The following is a 17820-nucleotide window of genomic DNA, read 5'->3' as shown; positions in this document are numbered from 1 at the left end:
GTGGCTAGCCGATGTGTCAAGTCAGTGCTTTTATCCTTCCAGACAAGTCTGGTGCCAATTTATCTACCCCTGAGGGATGAAAGGCTTGGTGAGCACTAGGGCGGATTCGAACCTCTGATCAATCGTGCAGGAAGCGGAACCTCTAACCGCTTCACCACACCCGCTCCTGCGGGTACAACGCTCAAACAAACAAATGAGGGGTACTTTTTTCTTCTGGGTTACTGGATGCTGGATAGGCATTCGAAAACGCGGCCAACACGCGTTTCGAAATCTCAACGACTACGAACTGCAGGAAAACGCATTGCCGGATCCCAACTGGATACGATACGCCCAGGACTTTATCTTTTATCCTTTATTCAACCCCACCAGGTCCATAAAATCATCTCGATCATCTCAGTCAGTCCGGAAATGTTCGTTAATGAAAGGAACCTGGATTTATCTGAAGTATTTCGCAGCTAGAAATTCCACTTTGTTAATTAAAGAAAGACAAGTAGAGCTGATAAAACTCAAAAAGTCTAGTTGGATACGACTTCAACGTGAGGAAGAAAGATCCCAACGAAAGAATTAATCTAAGAAATAGATGGAAAAAAGAGTTGTGTTTGAATTTAATCTTATTCTGGGCGGTCTCCTGCATTCAACATTGTTAGTTAAAGTTCATTTTGTGAACATAAATAATACATAGGATGAGTGTTATGCAAAGAATTGAATAGAAGCAAAAGTAGTGTAGTAGTTAGATGAGAAAAAGAGTTGCTTATTATCGTTATTAAAAAAAAGGAAAGCGAAAATGAAAAGGCACAAAAATACTTCACACGCATTTGACGGTGCGACTACGGTCGCAAGAAAGAAGCTCGATAGATACATAATTCATAAAATACATGCAAATATATGCTATAACTATATCTAAGATAGACATCTGCTCATAGACGGGCGGATTCGTGGGTTCACGGAGAAATGGTTGGAGTGCACGGCACTCAGCGGAAGACACTACGTGTTATTAAAGGACGAAGCGAATTGTACAGTTGGAGAAGAAAGAGCGCAGAACAGACCGTGAGACTACGCGAGTGAGCGAAAAATTCGAGAAAAAATCCCTTCCAAACCTAGAAACTTGCAAGCGAGCTCCAGAAGAAAAATTCGAGTTTTTCCTGGATTTTGAGTCTTGAAATTGTACAGTTCCTACAGTAACGACGACGCAGATAGTGATGAACGTGTTGGTTTCTCGGCGGAAATCGCGGAGGAGCTGGAGCGATAGCACGCCGACTCCTCGTGCTTGCTGAGGTATGATTTGAGCGCGAATCGTTTCCCGCAGCGAGAGCAGTGGTGTGGTTTCTCGTCTGAAAACAGAAGGATGTTTATTTGAAAAATAAAAAAAAAAGATCAAGCGAATGGTGTGGATTAATCCTTTTAAGACGCCTCAGACTTCTAGAATTGTTAAAGGTTTCGCATCGTATCAAGTCAGTGTCTTTACCCTTCCAGGCAAATCTGATAACAATTCTGTTGACCCCGAAGGAATGAGGAGTATGGTTGGCTCTAGGGCGATTTTGAACCATCGACTGCACAGATGTACTGGTATTTTTGTAAGATGTTACTGTTGCGGTATACCGTCCCAAAAATACGATCATGCGTACCGTTTGCGGGAACCTTGAGCATTCAGTCTTGAATTTCGGGTTTTCAAGCGATATGACGGAGGTTTCAAACTAACCGACTACTGCGGGGTAGCAACACATCTAACGCTTGGTGGAAAAACAACAAAAACAGAATAAACAAAACAATGCTACATTAGGCCGGTTCAATGTGAATCTCTTCCCTTTTCGGTTCCTTGAACGTTATCCAAGCACCTACCGCAAGTATTAGGCCTCTGACAGAACAAACATGAGTTTAGAACTCCAGAGTTCCAAACAACCTCTACTAAAGCCACAGAAGACGGTAAAAATATTTTTGAGGATTTCTTTCTTCTTGATATTTATTTCAACGAGAATATTAGAGATGCTTAAGGAGGACGTAATGACAGTGGATTTTTTGCACACAGGAATCAAACACATAAACAAAATAACAAACAGATTTTTCAGCTTTGAATAGGATTCGAGGAAAGTTTCGTAGAATTTTCTGAGTCGCAAAATTGTCAAATATTTTTTGAAGTGAATTTTTATTTCTTAATACAACTTACTGCTATGTGTCTGAACATGCGCACGTAGATTGCTTTTATCAGCAAATGCTTTGCCGCAAACGTTGCACGTGAATGGTTTTTCACCAGCTGAAAAATAAAACATTAAAAATATAACAAATAAAAATAATGACAGAAAATAATAAATAATAATAATAATAAACTAACACTCAGAAATCTTTTGAAAAAAAAGTAGTTCAGAGTGTTCTTCTGTGAAATTTAACATAAAAAGGAGGAGGAATTAAAATTAACCTAGCCACGAAGAAGTAATGCGAAGAACTTTTTTCAATAAATTTGAAAATTCTAGTTTTAAAATTAATAAATGAGTGATACGTAGTAATAGATAAATTTTTCTACTAAGAAGAGAGAGAAGCACATACTATGAGTACGTAGGTGTCCTTGTAGCAGCCAATGACGTCCAAAGGTCTTTCCGCAAATCTCACATTGACATTCACGATCCTTCTTCACTTTTGAGGCTGGCGGAGATGGTGTGGAAGGAGAACCTTGGAAAAATTCACCAATAGTTCTCTATTTTTACCAGACTAATTTTTTCTCAATCTGAAAAATCCGCAAAAAAAAAGACGCACTGCCTTCGCTGCCAGTAACAATGCTGGACGACGGTGATTGCGGACTCAACGGGGTAACATGAGCCGATGTGAGCGACGACGCGAATAACGGTGGTGGATACGGTATCATCACGGATGTGCAAGAAACGGCGTATTTCTTCTGAATTAGACATTGGTGGATATGGACAACTTTTTACAATAATCTAAACATTTATTTAAGTACTTAGTAGTTAGTATTTAAGTAGTAATTTTACATCCCTCAAAACTCAGTTGTTCTCTGAATGTGGCACGGTATTTTTGTTCAGCAAAAAAAAAGACCTCATTTAACGCCAACACAGAATTTCCAAGAGAAATTTGAACGCTAAGTGCCACGCGGGAACCAGGATTATGGTTCTCCTAAGAACTGGAATTATATGAAGTCCACAGTAAACTAGGAAAGATTACGGGAAAGAGCTCAGTGGAAGTTGGGCTATAACTATTTTGTAATAGCCAACCTTCCGCAATATGCTCAGTTTTCAGGAGAACCGTAAACCTCATTACTCGTGAAATTACTCATCATTACTTCACTCATTACTCATTACTCGAAATTCGAAAATCCTCGTGAAACTTGCGAGGGTCGATTTCATAGACGGTATTCTCAAGAGTTTCCGCTATTGGAACCACCATCAGAAGTCAAGTGGCGGTGCACCGGACACTGTTTCCCTGCTGAGGGAATTCCTACCATTCATAATGTCGACGGAATGAATTTCATAAAACGTATTGGTAATAAAGTTACCCGTAAAAGAATTTTTTGTTCCCAAATAATAGAATTCATTTTATTTATTTTATTTGGTCAATCGTTAATTATTAGTCCTAGATGAAAAGAGTTCCTCGTTGGGTATGATCGGTGTCAGAGGCTTTGGGTGCTAACAAAGTTAATGGATAACTCCTGGAACTAAAGGATGGTGTTCCTCGTTTTCATTGTGAACATGCAAGCTGTGTCTCAACTTTTGTCTTATTCTGAAGAGAAGATTTCCCATACACTTTCCACTAATGACTTCAGCACCAATCAATTCAAATCAACTGCGAAATTTCATGGTCATATTGCTCCACCTACAGCGGATCTAAGCTGATCGCATTTTGATTTGCACGCGCGTTGCCAGAAACTTCTAGAACTCCCTGTTTCTCGCTTTTTCTGTTCTGCAACGTTTTTTTCTTCGGCAGTGTCTTTTTCTGCTTCTAGTCTGCTTTTTTACAATAAAAGTGCACTTTATTAGTACGTGGCGCGGTTATATAGATGGGGTTTAATGCAAGTTGCAGATTTATCAGCTAATATGTAGGCTATTGTTAGCAGGCAGTACACAAGTTTTCCTCGCAATTACGTGAACTGACTCCAGGTGCAGCGGAATCGCTAATTCCTCGACAGAAGACGAGAAAGACGCGGATCCATCTTTTTTCATGACACACCTCAATTTGATCTCTATTATAAAATCTATACATCGGTAGATTCGTGTGTGCGATCTCTATCGATCGGTTATAAATAGAACCCTTAGAACTTACCACTAAAATACCTTTCGAAAAAAATACCTGTAGCTACAATATTATTCTATATTTTTCGAAAAGCGAAATGATATTCGAAATCTACATACTTTTGCGAACAATTTGGTAACTCTCACAGCTGTAATATCATAACTTTAAAGATGTTGGAAAATTGAATAAAGTAATGCGTTTTTGATTTGATTTTTGAATTTGATATCTCATAGCTGTCTTCTGCCTGCATCACACAATAGAGAACAATTTTTGCCCTATGAATTGTTGGGATTTTTTCTTTAATATGTCTCAGTTCTGGTCATTTCTGAAACTGTAAAGATGCAAACTTTTCGTCTGATTTTACAAATAGCTCATTTTTCTGCGATTTGTCAGAAATTTCTTCAAATATCTAATGGATATATTTATTTCAGGAGGAAAAGATCTATCGAATGGTGTTGATTTCAAAAAATTTGCATCATTCAAGTTTGCATCATTCAAATCCTCATCACAAACTCTTACAGCCTCTACAGAAGGTTATTGTTATCTAGGGACGCTGACCCACCGGATACCTTGGGACATAAATCGAGCTACTGTTGTGTTATTCCTTTGATTACTACATTTGAAAAGAATAGAATAACTACAAAGAAGAACGGAATATCTGCAGAGCAATATTCTTCAGAATTTTCTGTTTTATTTTCTTTTTCATTTCCTTTATTTTTTGGTTATAACTGCAGTCTTCGCTCTTCGAAATTAAGGTGAAGTCATCAAGTCAAAGAAATCAAGAAGAAAGAAACGATTAAACAAATATTCTTAGAATCTCTAGAATGGAGCAAACAAATGACGTAGAAAAATGAAGTAACACTGAAGTACAAATTTGAGTAGACTGTTGGCTTTCGAACGACGAAGCAGGCTATCTCCAAGAGTTTCGTTTTGTAACAAAACATTCTTCTCTGTAATTATTCTATTCTTTTCAAATGTAGTAATCATCGCGGTAGCACAGCCGTAGCTCGGTATGTGTCCTAAAGTATCCGGTGCATCAGCGTCCCTAGATGACAATAACCTTCCGGGCGGAGGAGTTTGTGATGAAAATTGGAATGGTAAAAATTTTTTGAAATCAACATCATTCGGTAAATTTTCTCCTCCGGAAATAAATATATCCGTTAGATATCCGAAGAAGTTTCTAATAAATCGCAGAAAAATGAGCTATGTATTTGTAAAATCACACGGAAAGTTTGCATCTTTACAGTTTCAGAATTGACCACAGCTGAGACATATTAAAAAAGAAATCCGAACAATTCATAGCACAAAAATTGTTCTATATTGTGTGGTGCAGGCGGAAGACACCTGTGAGATATCAAATCAAATCAAGAGGTGTTACTTTAGTCAACTTTTCAACATCCTTAAAGTTATGATATTACAGCTGTGAGAGTTATCAAATTGTTCGCAAAAGTATGTAGATTTCGAATATTAACTATCATTCTACTGTTACGAGAAATATATCTATGCCAAAAATCATATATCCTTGGGGCGCAATTATCTCGGACTCAGCTTTGCTAATTCTATTGATGTATAGACTTTATAATAGAGATCAAATTGAGGTGTGTCATGAAAAAAAAGACGGATCCGGGTCTTTTCCGTCTTTTTTATGACACACCTCAATTTGATCACGAGGAATTAGCGATGCTACTGTACATATTCGATTTTGTTCGTTATAACAATCCGATCAATATTCAGTTGTAAATTATTCGGGATTGAAGGCAGAACTTTTTAGTGATTTAACAGTTTCACTCACTTGTAGTTTAGCTATCAATGCTGTTGAGTAGGGTAGTAGAAGTGGACTCCAGAGAAGCGGAAAAGGTGGAATGCGACAATCACCCGATTCCATTGTGAGTTTCTGCAACTAAGTCGTTGTTTGGGATTATATCCACATATTAATCGATTATATCGATGATGAAATCCGCAAGAGAAGTATTGAACTGTAGGAAGAAATGCGAGACGAAATAGGCACAGAGCCATTATGACCTTCTAAGTTTATTTGTGGTGAGGAATTTATAAGATGGAAGAGATGGTTGGTGACGGTTCTGGAGGTACATCCTGATGCTGGTCATGGTCCATGAAGACAGCAGAGTGGAGCATGTAAGGCTGTCAGAAATAGAGTAGGAGAGAATGGAAATTTGCTATTTCCATGACTTCACCGGAATAGAAATCCTGAGGACTAGTCAGAACTAAAAAACGGCGATGATGACGGAAAGAGAACGAAAATGTAGTGCTCCAAAGGGAAAAAATTAGAAAAATGAGCCAATAAGTGATAATTTTGACCTAAAATTCCTTTGAAGACAGTTTATTTCTACGGAACAGCACAATGAACAGGAATTTGAAATTGAATTGTTAGTTTAAAAAGAATTCCAAGGGATATCGACGAAATATTGGTAAGAATGGAGTGAAAACCAGAACTACACATATCAGGCGTAGAAATCGATGGGCTGAGTGAGCACGTTTGAAAATACGTTGATCTGCCATGGATTCTCCATTTCGTAGATCAAATAGAGGACTCTCTATTCGGATTCGAATTTTCGCAAACTTTTTTTTTGAAGTGAGCAGATATTTCGAAGATGATGTTTCTTCTTAAAAAGTACGACAATCACGAGAGACCTTAAAGTCACGGGAGATTTTCAAGCTATTTCAGGATGAAGCGCAGGTTCCAAAACGAAAAGAGTCCTGGATGGAATGAAAGCGGTGTAGAGTACGACCTATATGGGAAATAAGCCCTAAATGTTGACCACAAATCATCCAGCAACTGCTGTTGGATCAACAGCAGCACAACAGCAGAAGTACCGTATAGGCGAGCAGGTTGGCCGGCAACTCACCTCGCCGGTGAAGCGACCGAGACTTGCACTAAACAGTGTTGAGCACGATTGAGATTTTACAACCCACCGTTACAGTAATCGCACGCGCAGAGCTCCACGAGATGGGCGTGGCGACAAATCCTCAACACATTAGCAGGCCGCATTCGCGGCTAACGACACAATTGTGGCGACATCCACACATGTTTGCTGCCGTTATTGGTGCAAAACAACGAGTCGAGATCAGCTCTATGGGATGTGTAACTGACAGATGTGTGATGTGCTGAAGTTACGGTAGTTACGAGCTGTCGTGCTGTTCCACATCGTGACAGACTGCTAACGAATCTGTTTGGGACCAGTAGTTAGTGCATGCGACTATTCCGTACTTTTATCACTTCACTGATGGTTTAGAATTCTTTCACACGTACTGCGCCAGTCTGGCATCCCCGCTCATTCCTGCTTTCAGGAGTACAGAAAGAAATGAAAGAAAAAGTAAAAGAAGAAATGAAAAGGCAAATATGTAAAAATAAGCAGTAAATACAAAGTTGTAGCAGTGACTCTTTTCAGCAAATGCTTTCTTAAATCGTCAACAGATTGCGAATTAGAGACGAGGCAGTTTAAAAGTGTCGTTTTCGAAAGAAAACCTTCCGAAAAATTGGTGTCGGAAAATCTTAAGCGATTCACAAAATCTAACAAATTTACAAGTTTTATACCGATTCTTACCGAACTGGCCATGGTAAAGTTCGATCCGTGGTCATAGTTTCCAAACCTTGGATTCTGCGTTCCATTCGCAAACTACATAACTTGTGGGGCCTGATGCCCAACCTCATGAGGATTTTAGGGTCAGAAGAAGTGCATAATAGATTTTTCATCCTGGAGAATTGAATGAGACCTGTATCAACTTCCACTGAAAGAAGCTAGCTAACCACCCCAGTAGCTAGATGTTAGTCTTTCTGGAAGTTTCTGAATGTCCAGGCTGCAGATATTATAATACTGATACTGATATTGTTCCTGTAATGTTGCAATGGAAGTGACAGATGAACTCAGCTTGGAAGTGGCGGATGAACTCATTCGGCTTTAATGAGTTGACTTAAGGCAACAGTGAAACGGTATTAACTACGAGTATTATTAAGCGCTAAGATGTGGAGATGTAAGGATCCGTACAAATGTGTGAACCCGTGCATCTGTACCTGCACTGTTCTACTCTTCAACAATACTGCCTCAGGTCTGCGTTTTTCCGGCTTTTGACATTTGTTCTGTGTCTGTGTGTCAGGAAAAAAGTATATCTACTAATCTATGTAAGCTTATAACCTAGCAACTCAATCCAAACAGTGAATAAGCTGCGAGCTCTCTCAAATTCGTTTTAAATTCTAATTCTTATCCGTCCAATTAGCAAGTTCGAACTACGAGAGGATCTTAAAGCGAATACTGACTTAATTATGAGCGCCTTTCCCATTATATGATCGGACGCGCGTGTAAGAGAGCGGTTCGGGGCACGTGCGTGCCTTAAGTTTATAGCCGGAATTCAGCTCGGAAATGGGGCGCCACCGCGGTGAAACACTGCAAAACCTCGTCCTAAGTGCAGCAAGTGTTCCAAGAAGATCCGTGCACGAGAGGGCTTCCGAAATGTTTGAGGGAATATGTGGAGATATCCTAACAAAACCATTCCTTATGTTCCATTGAGAATCTGCGGTATCGACTTTAGAGGCACTGTATGCTAAGGAAAAATGCAAAAAAATGAGAAAAAAAGAATGTGTATCGAAAGCTGAATCGAATTAATTGGACGTTTGCCCAAGATAGTATAAGAATAATTTAAAACTGGCTTGGGTTGATTCTGCCTGGGATTAAAATCCCAAAGTTTGAGGTTGATAGGTGGATTTAAATAAATTATGTGAGTTAAACTGAACTTAACCATGATGAACAGAAGTAAAGCAGAAGGAGGCGCAGTTTCCTTAAGTTCCATTAAAGGAACTCTTTAATTCGGGTTTGCTTCATCCATGAAAAAAACTTCAAAAAATGAGGATCACATCCGAATTTTTCAATGAAGAGGAGAAATCGTTTAAAAATGAGGACTGTGAGAATCGGAAGCAAATGGAGTACGAGACTATCTCTTGGGAGTTCTTCTGCTAAGAGAAAGACGCAGAGAACGAAAAAAGGAAGAACAAATCCGAAAAGAGAAGAAACACATCCATAAAAAAACGCAGACAGAACCGAACATTTAATTCAGCTTCGGTGTTGTGGATCGTTTCAAAATGTCCGTTCAAATAAAAAAAAAACACCGAGTAGCTGGCAAAGTGACCCGGCCGGACAAATCATTTGAGGGCGAACAAAGAAGCTGGAAAAACGAAAGCGAATTTATGACCACGCACCCACATATGAGACACCACACCAATGCTTTACGGTACTGTGACGGGTTTGCGAATTTCCCAGGTGTGAACTGAGTGGCTGCGCAGCAACGTGATCAACATGGAAAATAAAACAGAGGGATTGAGCTCACTCAGGCTGACTGTGAACCTTGATATCGTTCTTCGCTGAAAAAGAAGTTTAGTCCGCTCGTTCATTCGGGAAGAATCCCACCTGTGAGGTTCGATCCGGGAGAAATTAATAAATTGTCGTGAAGGAAGAGAGCACCACAGATTAAGAACACAAAGTTTTTTCAGCTAATTTTCCCATCCCTCTGATTTTGAAAGGAAATCCATGAGAAATGTGCTGACGAGCACTGATGAGCAGCACGGGCTTCGATGGGCCCAAGGCAATAAACACATTGAAAACGTTGGTCTCCTACAGAAACCATATCCGAGAAGATCCGAACTAAAAAATGGAGGAAATAAGAAGGGAAGGAAAGAAGAAAAAGAAGTATCTGTCCGATGAAGCGTCTTGTAAACCTATTGGATGATACAACTGAAGTGATTTACTACAGTTGACCGCCATTTGCCAGAGGCCGTATCCACTGGCTCGGCACGCTTTGACTCGGAGAAAATTACCTCACCAACAGTACTTTAGTATCTAATCGTAAATGAGAGAGAACACGGCTCACTGTGCCGGAAGTGAGCAACAACTTGCTAGCAATAAGATGAGTAACAGGTCTCATCTGCTCTTCTTAATTCTTGGATGAATAGTTCACAATGCCGCAGGCAAGACGAGGATATTCTCCCAATATTTTTGAGGGGAAGAGGGAAGTGAGAGGGGCAGGAACGTTTCTTGCATTGAACGTTATCAGAGTCTCTTTGGAGGATAATTCATAATCCCTTCGAGATGGGATGGATTTTCTTCTAATAACCGAGGGGAGAGAGCATTTCTTATATGGAATGTTGCCAGCATATTAGCAGTAGATAAATAGATTTGTAAACAAAGAAAGAAAAATTGGAAGAAACACAAATGTATTCGAGTCGACGCCACGGAAGAGGCTTTCAACAAACCGCTCAGGTGGTTACAGAGAACAACCACTGGCCGAGAATACAAAATAGCTATTTCTGTTCCCCAGAAAGGAATCCATTATACTTTTCGTGGATGCACAACAATTATCAAGCGTGTAGCATCGCTGTAGAGCAACATTGGTTAATTTATTTGCTTGAATATTAATTTATAATATACATGGTCACCTCTAGCATGTCGGGCCTTGCAAGTCCTAGGAAGCCACCCTTATAACCCTTACAAATTCTTCGAATACTAGAAATCTGTCAGCTCTTTTCATTGAAAAGTCGCAACTTCTGTAAAAATTAGAATTTTTGGAGGTAGCTCATTGAAATGAGTTCCCAGCTTACAAATGAAATCTTCTCCCTTAAGCCCTTAAATATTTCGTAAGGCAAAGAAGTGCGAAGACAAATAGCGCGCTGTATTGTGCGCCGATTATGCGACAACATTATTCTACATTAAAAATAGTTCCCGGTGCAATAAATTCTTGTAGTACGTATTCATTGTTGCCCGAAAATGGGACACCGAATGCATTTTTTTCTCACTTTGTCATTGTCAGAGCATTGTCAGAATATTTGTCTCTTAGAAAAAGCTCAGTAATGAGATCCTTTCTCTTTGATTTTGTTCGAGCAGAAATTATATGTATGTATATATATCTTGGAAGTGAATCTCTCACTTAGAAGTTATATTTCCAAGTTTGAGAAAACTGTACAATTGCTAAGTTGCCTCTGAAAACGTGTTCACCTTACGGTAAATACATCTTAAAGCAACCAATAGGCTTGGAGATAAATAGTTAACAAAATAAAAGAAGGGGCGAAATCTTCCTGGATTCTATAAGAGGTTTGCAGAGGCCTCGCTAAATGTCATTTATGCTTATAAACACTTAGGTGCACGGAGGAGCAATCACTCTAAGGAACCTACATAGGCGCCGAAATCTTTTCCAAGAAGTTACTCAACTCATTAATCCTTCAGGAAGGAAATGACGAGAGTTCCTTTTTAATTGATTTTTTTGAGCTGTAGCCAAGATGTAGCCATGGTATTGATCGTCTTTATTAAACAACAGCTAACGTTTCGACATTATTGCCGACGTTCAATACCGATCCTGGCTACAGCTCAAGAAAATCAATTAAAAACTACTTTTCAACACGCCGAGATTCACAGACAGTCGAACATGGGCGATGAGAGCTCCACTTCAAATTTTGCTGTTGCGCAAAGAAAACAGCAATTTTTGAATTTGATTAATATGAATTGGTCTGAGACTGTGAGCAGATCAGACGCTTATACCAGTCTTCCGCCGCAGAAAAAAGGCATACAACAACGAAAGAAAATGTTTTGTTGCCATTGCAAAAGGTTGGTGACAGACCGCAGTGGCTCCCTTAATTGGACTGAAATGATTGCTGCTTGTAAAGTCACCTGCTCAAGCGATAAGCCGCAATTGAAACTAGTCTGAATGTCTGCCTTATGCTACAGAGGAATGAGAAATTTGCGAAGTAAATAGCTAGCGCAGAAAATCGCGAAGAGCTCTGCGAGAGAAGCAGAAACACCTGAAGTTGCTGTGGATAAAAGAGAAGAAGAAACACTTTCGACTTTCGCTAGAATTTTTTTGTTGTCAATTTTTAGGAAACTAATCGTTTCATATGAGGGGTAAAAAATGTTGTTACGATATTCGTTTAAAGTGCAACTAGTCGTGCGATGCTAAGAAAGTGCTTAGACGCATAGAAATGTTCGCGACTTCCATTTCTAGACCGCTAACATCAATCTCATGAGCAACTACTAACAGATCCTCCTTAAATTGTCTGGGACGAAGTATTCCAACTGCAATTTCCTTCAATATTGTCAAGAACCAAACGAAAATAGAGTCAGATAGATCTCTTTGCACTTCCAAGTCGTGCTCCTGTGCTGGTGTGCTTAGATCTTAAAGTAAAAGATAAAGTTTCTGGCGTTAATCGATCCGCTTAGGATGCGCCCCCACACTCACTTCAATTCAGAATCGTTGGGGCCCATACAATGACTAGCGGTGGCTAGCCGATGTGCCAAGTCAGTGTTTTTATCCTCCCAGATAAGTCTGGTGCCAACTTATCGACCCCGGAGGGATTAAGGGCTTGGTGAACACTAGGGCGGATTCGAACCTCCGGTCGATTGTGCAGGAAGCGGAAACTCTAACCGCTACACTACACAACCGCAACGTTCTTAGTGTGAATAATTCGTATACATATGTTTAGCATTTAGGTTTGAGCGTGTAAATAAATGGGTGTATCATGGTAAGTCAAAAATGATGTTTTACTCACTGGTTACTTAACTAATGGGATGAAAAGTAGTGCTTGAATCATAAAAATAATGTATTTCTCAGTCTAAATAATCTAAGTCACTACTGCATTCAACTTTCCTTGAGAATTTGTGGTGTAAAAAAGTAAAGTATACCAGCACACTAAGAAGGCGATCAGACTGTGGTCTGCTCTCAACTATCTCGAGACTAGAACCTAACAAATAATGAGAGCGAGCTGAGAGCTTTTCGGACCTACCGATGCTGGCGAAATACAAAAATCTTCCTGGATTCTCTGAGAGGTTCGAGGTGAAACAAGTGGAACTTGTTTGCGCTTATAAGCACGTACATGCACGTCTTGGTCCCCAATTCTGCTGTTGGCTAAGAAAGCTGTGGTATTCAATTAAATTCAATTAATTAGTGATTTTTCAGTTCATTCGATATAGATGAAATATCGGAGTTTTAAACTTGAGAAGAGCTGCGTTTGTCACTATGTTATAACAATTAATTTCAAAAGAAGTAAGTCCTTAACGCATTCTTAACAAAGACAGCTGTTATAACACTACAAGAGAAAAGAACTTTTAGTGAAGTGAATCTGAAGATCATGGGACCGCAGAAGGTGAGAATCGTCAAAGGTTGCCGGAATTACGAAAAGATTCATCCTTCTTCTTCGTTGTTAAAGATTTGCTGCAAATTCCATCTCAGTTGCAATGCCATTAGAACATTGGCACGGATCACTGAGGCAGTTTGGAAAAGTTGAAGCTCTCGTGCTGAAGTGGGAAGGGACGAATGGTAGGAAGACGATCCTAAGCGTTTTCTCATATTTTTAACTTCACCAGAAAATTGTAAATGGTAGAAGTTCTGAGCATAGCTTGCTTAGAAAACATGAATAATCTCCCTAACTTGCTGTGAAAGATTGCTATACATATTTTCTGGGTTCTTGAACAATAAGACTTTATCGAATTCCTGTAAGGAATGTTGACCGGTCGTCGTCCTTTGATCCGGCGCAACTTCTGAGTATCTCTGTTCTATTTGCATTTTATTTGTTTATCTGTTTTTTTAGTACACCGAATGTTTATAAACGTAGAAGAAACTCGAGGCGGAATCAACGAGTGTTTCCCACTAGTCCACACAGATCCTATCTTCTGTACCAACCAAATTCTATATTACCAGTACGAACTTGGGACACAAGTTAAAGGGGGGGGGGGCATGCTTATTATATACATATTGACCCGCCTTAAACCCTTAGAGACTCTGGGAGAGTAGAACTGGTTTTTGAAGAGATCGGTCGGGAGCGTGTAAGCAACCGACACGCGGAATGCACTCAGAGTTCGGAAATGTAAAATGCTACCCACTGCATTCCTTAGGTAAATTCTCCGGTTTAAGTTTGTTTTCAGGTCGCCTATTATCGTTTCTTGCGCAGATACTTGTATGTTTGTCTAACATCCTAAGCATCCTAGTAACTAACACCAAAACAGTTGCCTGGCCGTTTGTTTGCTTACGGGACGATGACAGCTCGCACAGAACTTGCAGTAATCAAAAGCACGCGCGTACTAGTGATGCAACTAATACAGTGGGTCGAATTGTGTGATGATGATCGCACGAGTAAACAGCTTAGCTCACACGATATATGGATGTATGGATGGCCGTAATCAGATCCGAAACTACGAGGGTTATTCCGAATCTTCTTGAAGAATCAGTTCACCTTCAAGTACAGACACTCCGAGATTTTTCCTGATTTGAGCTGTAGCCAAGATCGGTACATATTGATCTTTGTTAACAGCTCACGTGGCTTCGCTAGAGCCTGGAAAACATCAAAGCTATCAGTAGTTGCTAGATTGCTGTATTTGCGTTACCAAATCTTGCAAATGAGGTAAGTATTAGCCGATGTGTTGCTATTTGAGTTAAGTTAGCGTTTGAAAGCTTTCCGCAAGGTAATAAAAAAGGGAATGAGAATATAGAAGAGAATAAATCACTGAGAGAATGAATCATTGACTTCTTCGATTTTTTCCAGGCTCTGATTTTTTTTCAGGCGATAACGTTAGCTCTGTTAACAGAGATCAATACGAATCGTGGCTAAAGCTCAAGCAAATAAAGGATGACCTACGTATTCAACATGCGAAGATTCAAGGACAGTCGAATATGGGGAGTACTCCGAATATAAATAGCCATAATATAAACAGCTGAATATAAATAGAATACGGCCATGTAGCTGTAAGATCTACTGCATCATATTACATGGCATGATTTGAACAGTATAAATAGTTGCATTTTCTGTAACTGTAATGGAAGGAGCCAATTTATGGCTTTCATTTTAACCTCTTCGGGTGTAGCTCACATCTGCACAAAGCTGCTAAAATAAAGCAACCATAAAATTTCTATTTTGAATTGTTGTAAACTAAATATTTCAGTGACAGCTGTGTTCATTCGTAACGATGAATCAGAAATAATATTCGAGGATATTCAAGCACCTCATCTTGGAAGGAACAGCCTTGTTGCTGTATTTTTTTACTTAATTTTCTTTTCACATAACTTCGTGAAGTATATAGACACCACAAATAAAACAATATATATATATATATATATATAAAGTACACGCTTACAACACAGCCCTGAGATCCCAACCCGTCTGAGACCCCAGGACATCTGACGGCTTCGTTAGTTCGGTGTTAAAGGCATCACCACACGAATCTGATGTGGTGCGAATTTCAGGTGGAGAGTTCCTATACGGGGTCGTAGATTATGGAGAGGGGGCGATACCGTCCATTTCTTCCTAATTGCCGTTAAAAACTGTCCGGAAGATGCGGCGCGTGCACAACGCTGGCGGGCTCCAATCGAACTCCTAGTAGAAAATAACGCGCCGGAACGCCCGAAGCTTTAAGTTGGCCCCTTGAACCACATTAACCGCACTCTCCCACGGCGTTCTGGATCTGAGAGAATTGAAAAAAAGATGTCGAGTGACATTTCTCACCTTTTGTAGTAGGAAAATAACCTGACAACCCTTTTCACGAATGCATAATGGAGGACAAATTTTCTCTAATGTTTAATCGAAATTCTGGGAGCTCCTGCTTTTTTCGTTCTTGTATGTGACACAATTAAGGGTGTTTTCAAATAAATAAATAAGAAAAATCGTCAGAAATCGCCCGAATCCTTGAGAGCACGGGAACTGTGATTTTGAAAACACCTATCGAAAACACATAAGCCTCTAATCCGGAATGTGAATTCAAGTATAGTACAGAACAGTATACACCTTCAAAACTTGATTTTTTCAAATGTCTAGCCTGAAAACGGGCAAGTAACCGAATTTTCCCTGAACGTTGTTAACGTATTTGTGTGCAAACCAGTGGGAGCTGTGCAGCTCAATATCGTCCAATCTTTTAATGCTTACAAGTTCATCGCTTAGAAAATGATAATCATTACATGACTTCAAGTATCCAAGGCTTCAATTAATTAATTATAATTTATTAATTTAATCTAACTTTTAATCGTATGACAGTCAGTGTGGCGTATGATCACTACTTCACAGCTGTACGTAGTCAGAGTTGTGGACAAACTAATTTAGTTGATGCCAACCCCAACTAATAAAATCATTGCGGAACTTTTAGATGATCTTTTAACACGATGGCCGTCGATTGTAACCATTCTGATACATTTCCATCCCCGCTCAAACAAAGGTTTTTTGGTTTTCTGTTTATTTCCTTGTTGTTTTTTTTTTATTTTTGTGCCAATTCGAATGCAGGAGTTTCGGATTGAGTTCCTTCCTCCATATACCAGGTATCGAATTGTTCTTTTTTTCAGAGATACATGGTTGCTACTAACCTTTAATCGCATGACAGTGAGTGAGGCGTATGACCACTACTTCACAGCTGTTCGTTATGTCCGAAAACGTGCGTCCGAAAAGGCGCATTTTTCTTTACTCGTAACGAGTGTGAATGGTTGTTTCGATGTGTAATTGCACCATTAATCCAGTTTGCGTCACACCATTTCGTTGTTTCTGTATGTATAAAAAGTTGTATGGTTGGATAAACTGAGACATCTGCTGTTCCTAACACTTCTCGGATTTTTAAGTAGCGTTTTGCGTTTTCTTTGTGGTACCTGCACAATTGTATGATGTATGATTCCACCTACCAACAGGAAGAACTGAGCATCGGAATATCGCTCGAAAGCTTCCCTTAGAGTGCTTTAGCCTTCTTCTAGTATGGGTCTCGGCACGAACACACGCATTCGCGAGTGACTGCTGTTCTATCGCGGCCTACTGTGCTTATTGCAGGTAGAACGTCCTAGAGATTACAAAAGTCATAGCAATCCCAGATTTTAGAGAGCCATTCCTTGGGAATAGCTCTCCACAAACATTCACAGTCGCCACCGAACGTTGCTTGCTTGGCGAAGAGGGGAATGTGCTTCTGCCTCTCCCCACCCACTGTTCGATAGAGCAATAATCGATAGAATCGATCGCCAACTAACCCCTTGAACTCCTTTTTCTCGGTTTCTTTTACCAGTTCTCTGTTTTCGTTTCTTTTGTGGGTTGTACGTCTTGTACGTATTTTGCACAGCTGTAGTCGCAGCGAAACCCCTTTTTTGCTAGCCCCACCGCCGTCGTCCTATCGATTATCGTCCCATCGATGAGCAGAGGCGCTGCACTTTTTGGAAATTTGAAGTGTTTTGTTATTTTTCAGACAGTCAATCTAATGACAAGAGACAAACAACAACGCAACATAGCATTTATATTTATTTTATTTTTTATAATTATCCAATACAAACAACTATGATTGAGCTCAACGATCAGCAATTTACAGTACAGAAGCGGTTTATAACCACATCCGCTTTTAGCTTTCATACCTTCGTCAATTGAAGATCATTCAACGAATGGAATAGATAAAACCGGCTTACGAAAGCATGAAAGAACAGCAAAACACATGGCAAAAAGCGGCGGCGAGCGCAGGTCGCGCGTTCGGTCAGAGTAACGAGGGGGGAGGAGGGCGGGGGGACGGAGTCGCACGTCAACGCTGTTCAACATGACCGAAGAGGGAACCAGGAAACTGTGCAGATATGAGGTCTAGTTGA

General features: G+C 39.8%; 2 protein-coding genes across 2 annotated transcripts; one reads left to right on the top strand and one right to left on the bottom strand.

Moving 5' to 3' along the window:
* Positions 1 to 1173: 1173 nt before the first annotated feature.
* Positions 1174 to 6121, bottom strand: RB195_006561 (uncharacterized protein; the record flags this gene model as incomplete). Its single annotated transcript, XM_064179719.1, has 5 exons — positions 1174 to 1331; positions 2165 to 2251; positions 2542 to 2664; positions 2749 to 2887; positions 6029 to 6121. 5 exons carry the CDS (start codon positions 6119 to 6121, stop codon positions 1174 to 1176), a joined length of 600 nt encoding a protein of 199 aa, XP_064036654.1.
* Positions 6122 to 13202: 7081 nt separating this feature from the next.
* Positions 13203 to 14943, top strand: RB195_006560 (uncharacterized protein; the record flags this gene model as incomplete). The annotated part of the gene is made up of 2 exons (XM_064179718.1): positions 13203 to 13275; positions 14789 to 14943. 2 exons carry the CDS (start codon positions 13203 to 13205, stop codon positions 14941 to 14943), a joined length of 228 nt encoding a protein of 75 aa, XP_064036653.1.
* Between the last annotated feature and the right edge of the window lie 2877 nt (positions 14944 to 17820).

The sequence above is a fragment of the Necator americanus genome, chromosome I, assembly GCF_031761385.1.
Source record: "Necator americanus strain Aroian chromosome I, whole genome shotgun sequence".
NCBI classification, from domain to species: Eukaryota; Metazoa; Nematoda; class Chromadorea; order Rhabditida; family Ancylostomatidae; genus Necator; species Necator americanus.
The sequence above is the reverse complement of the archived record's forward strand: the minus strand, read 5'-3'. Positions and strand labels throughout refer to the sequence as shown.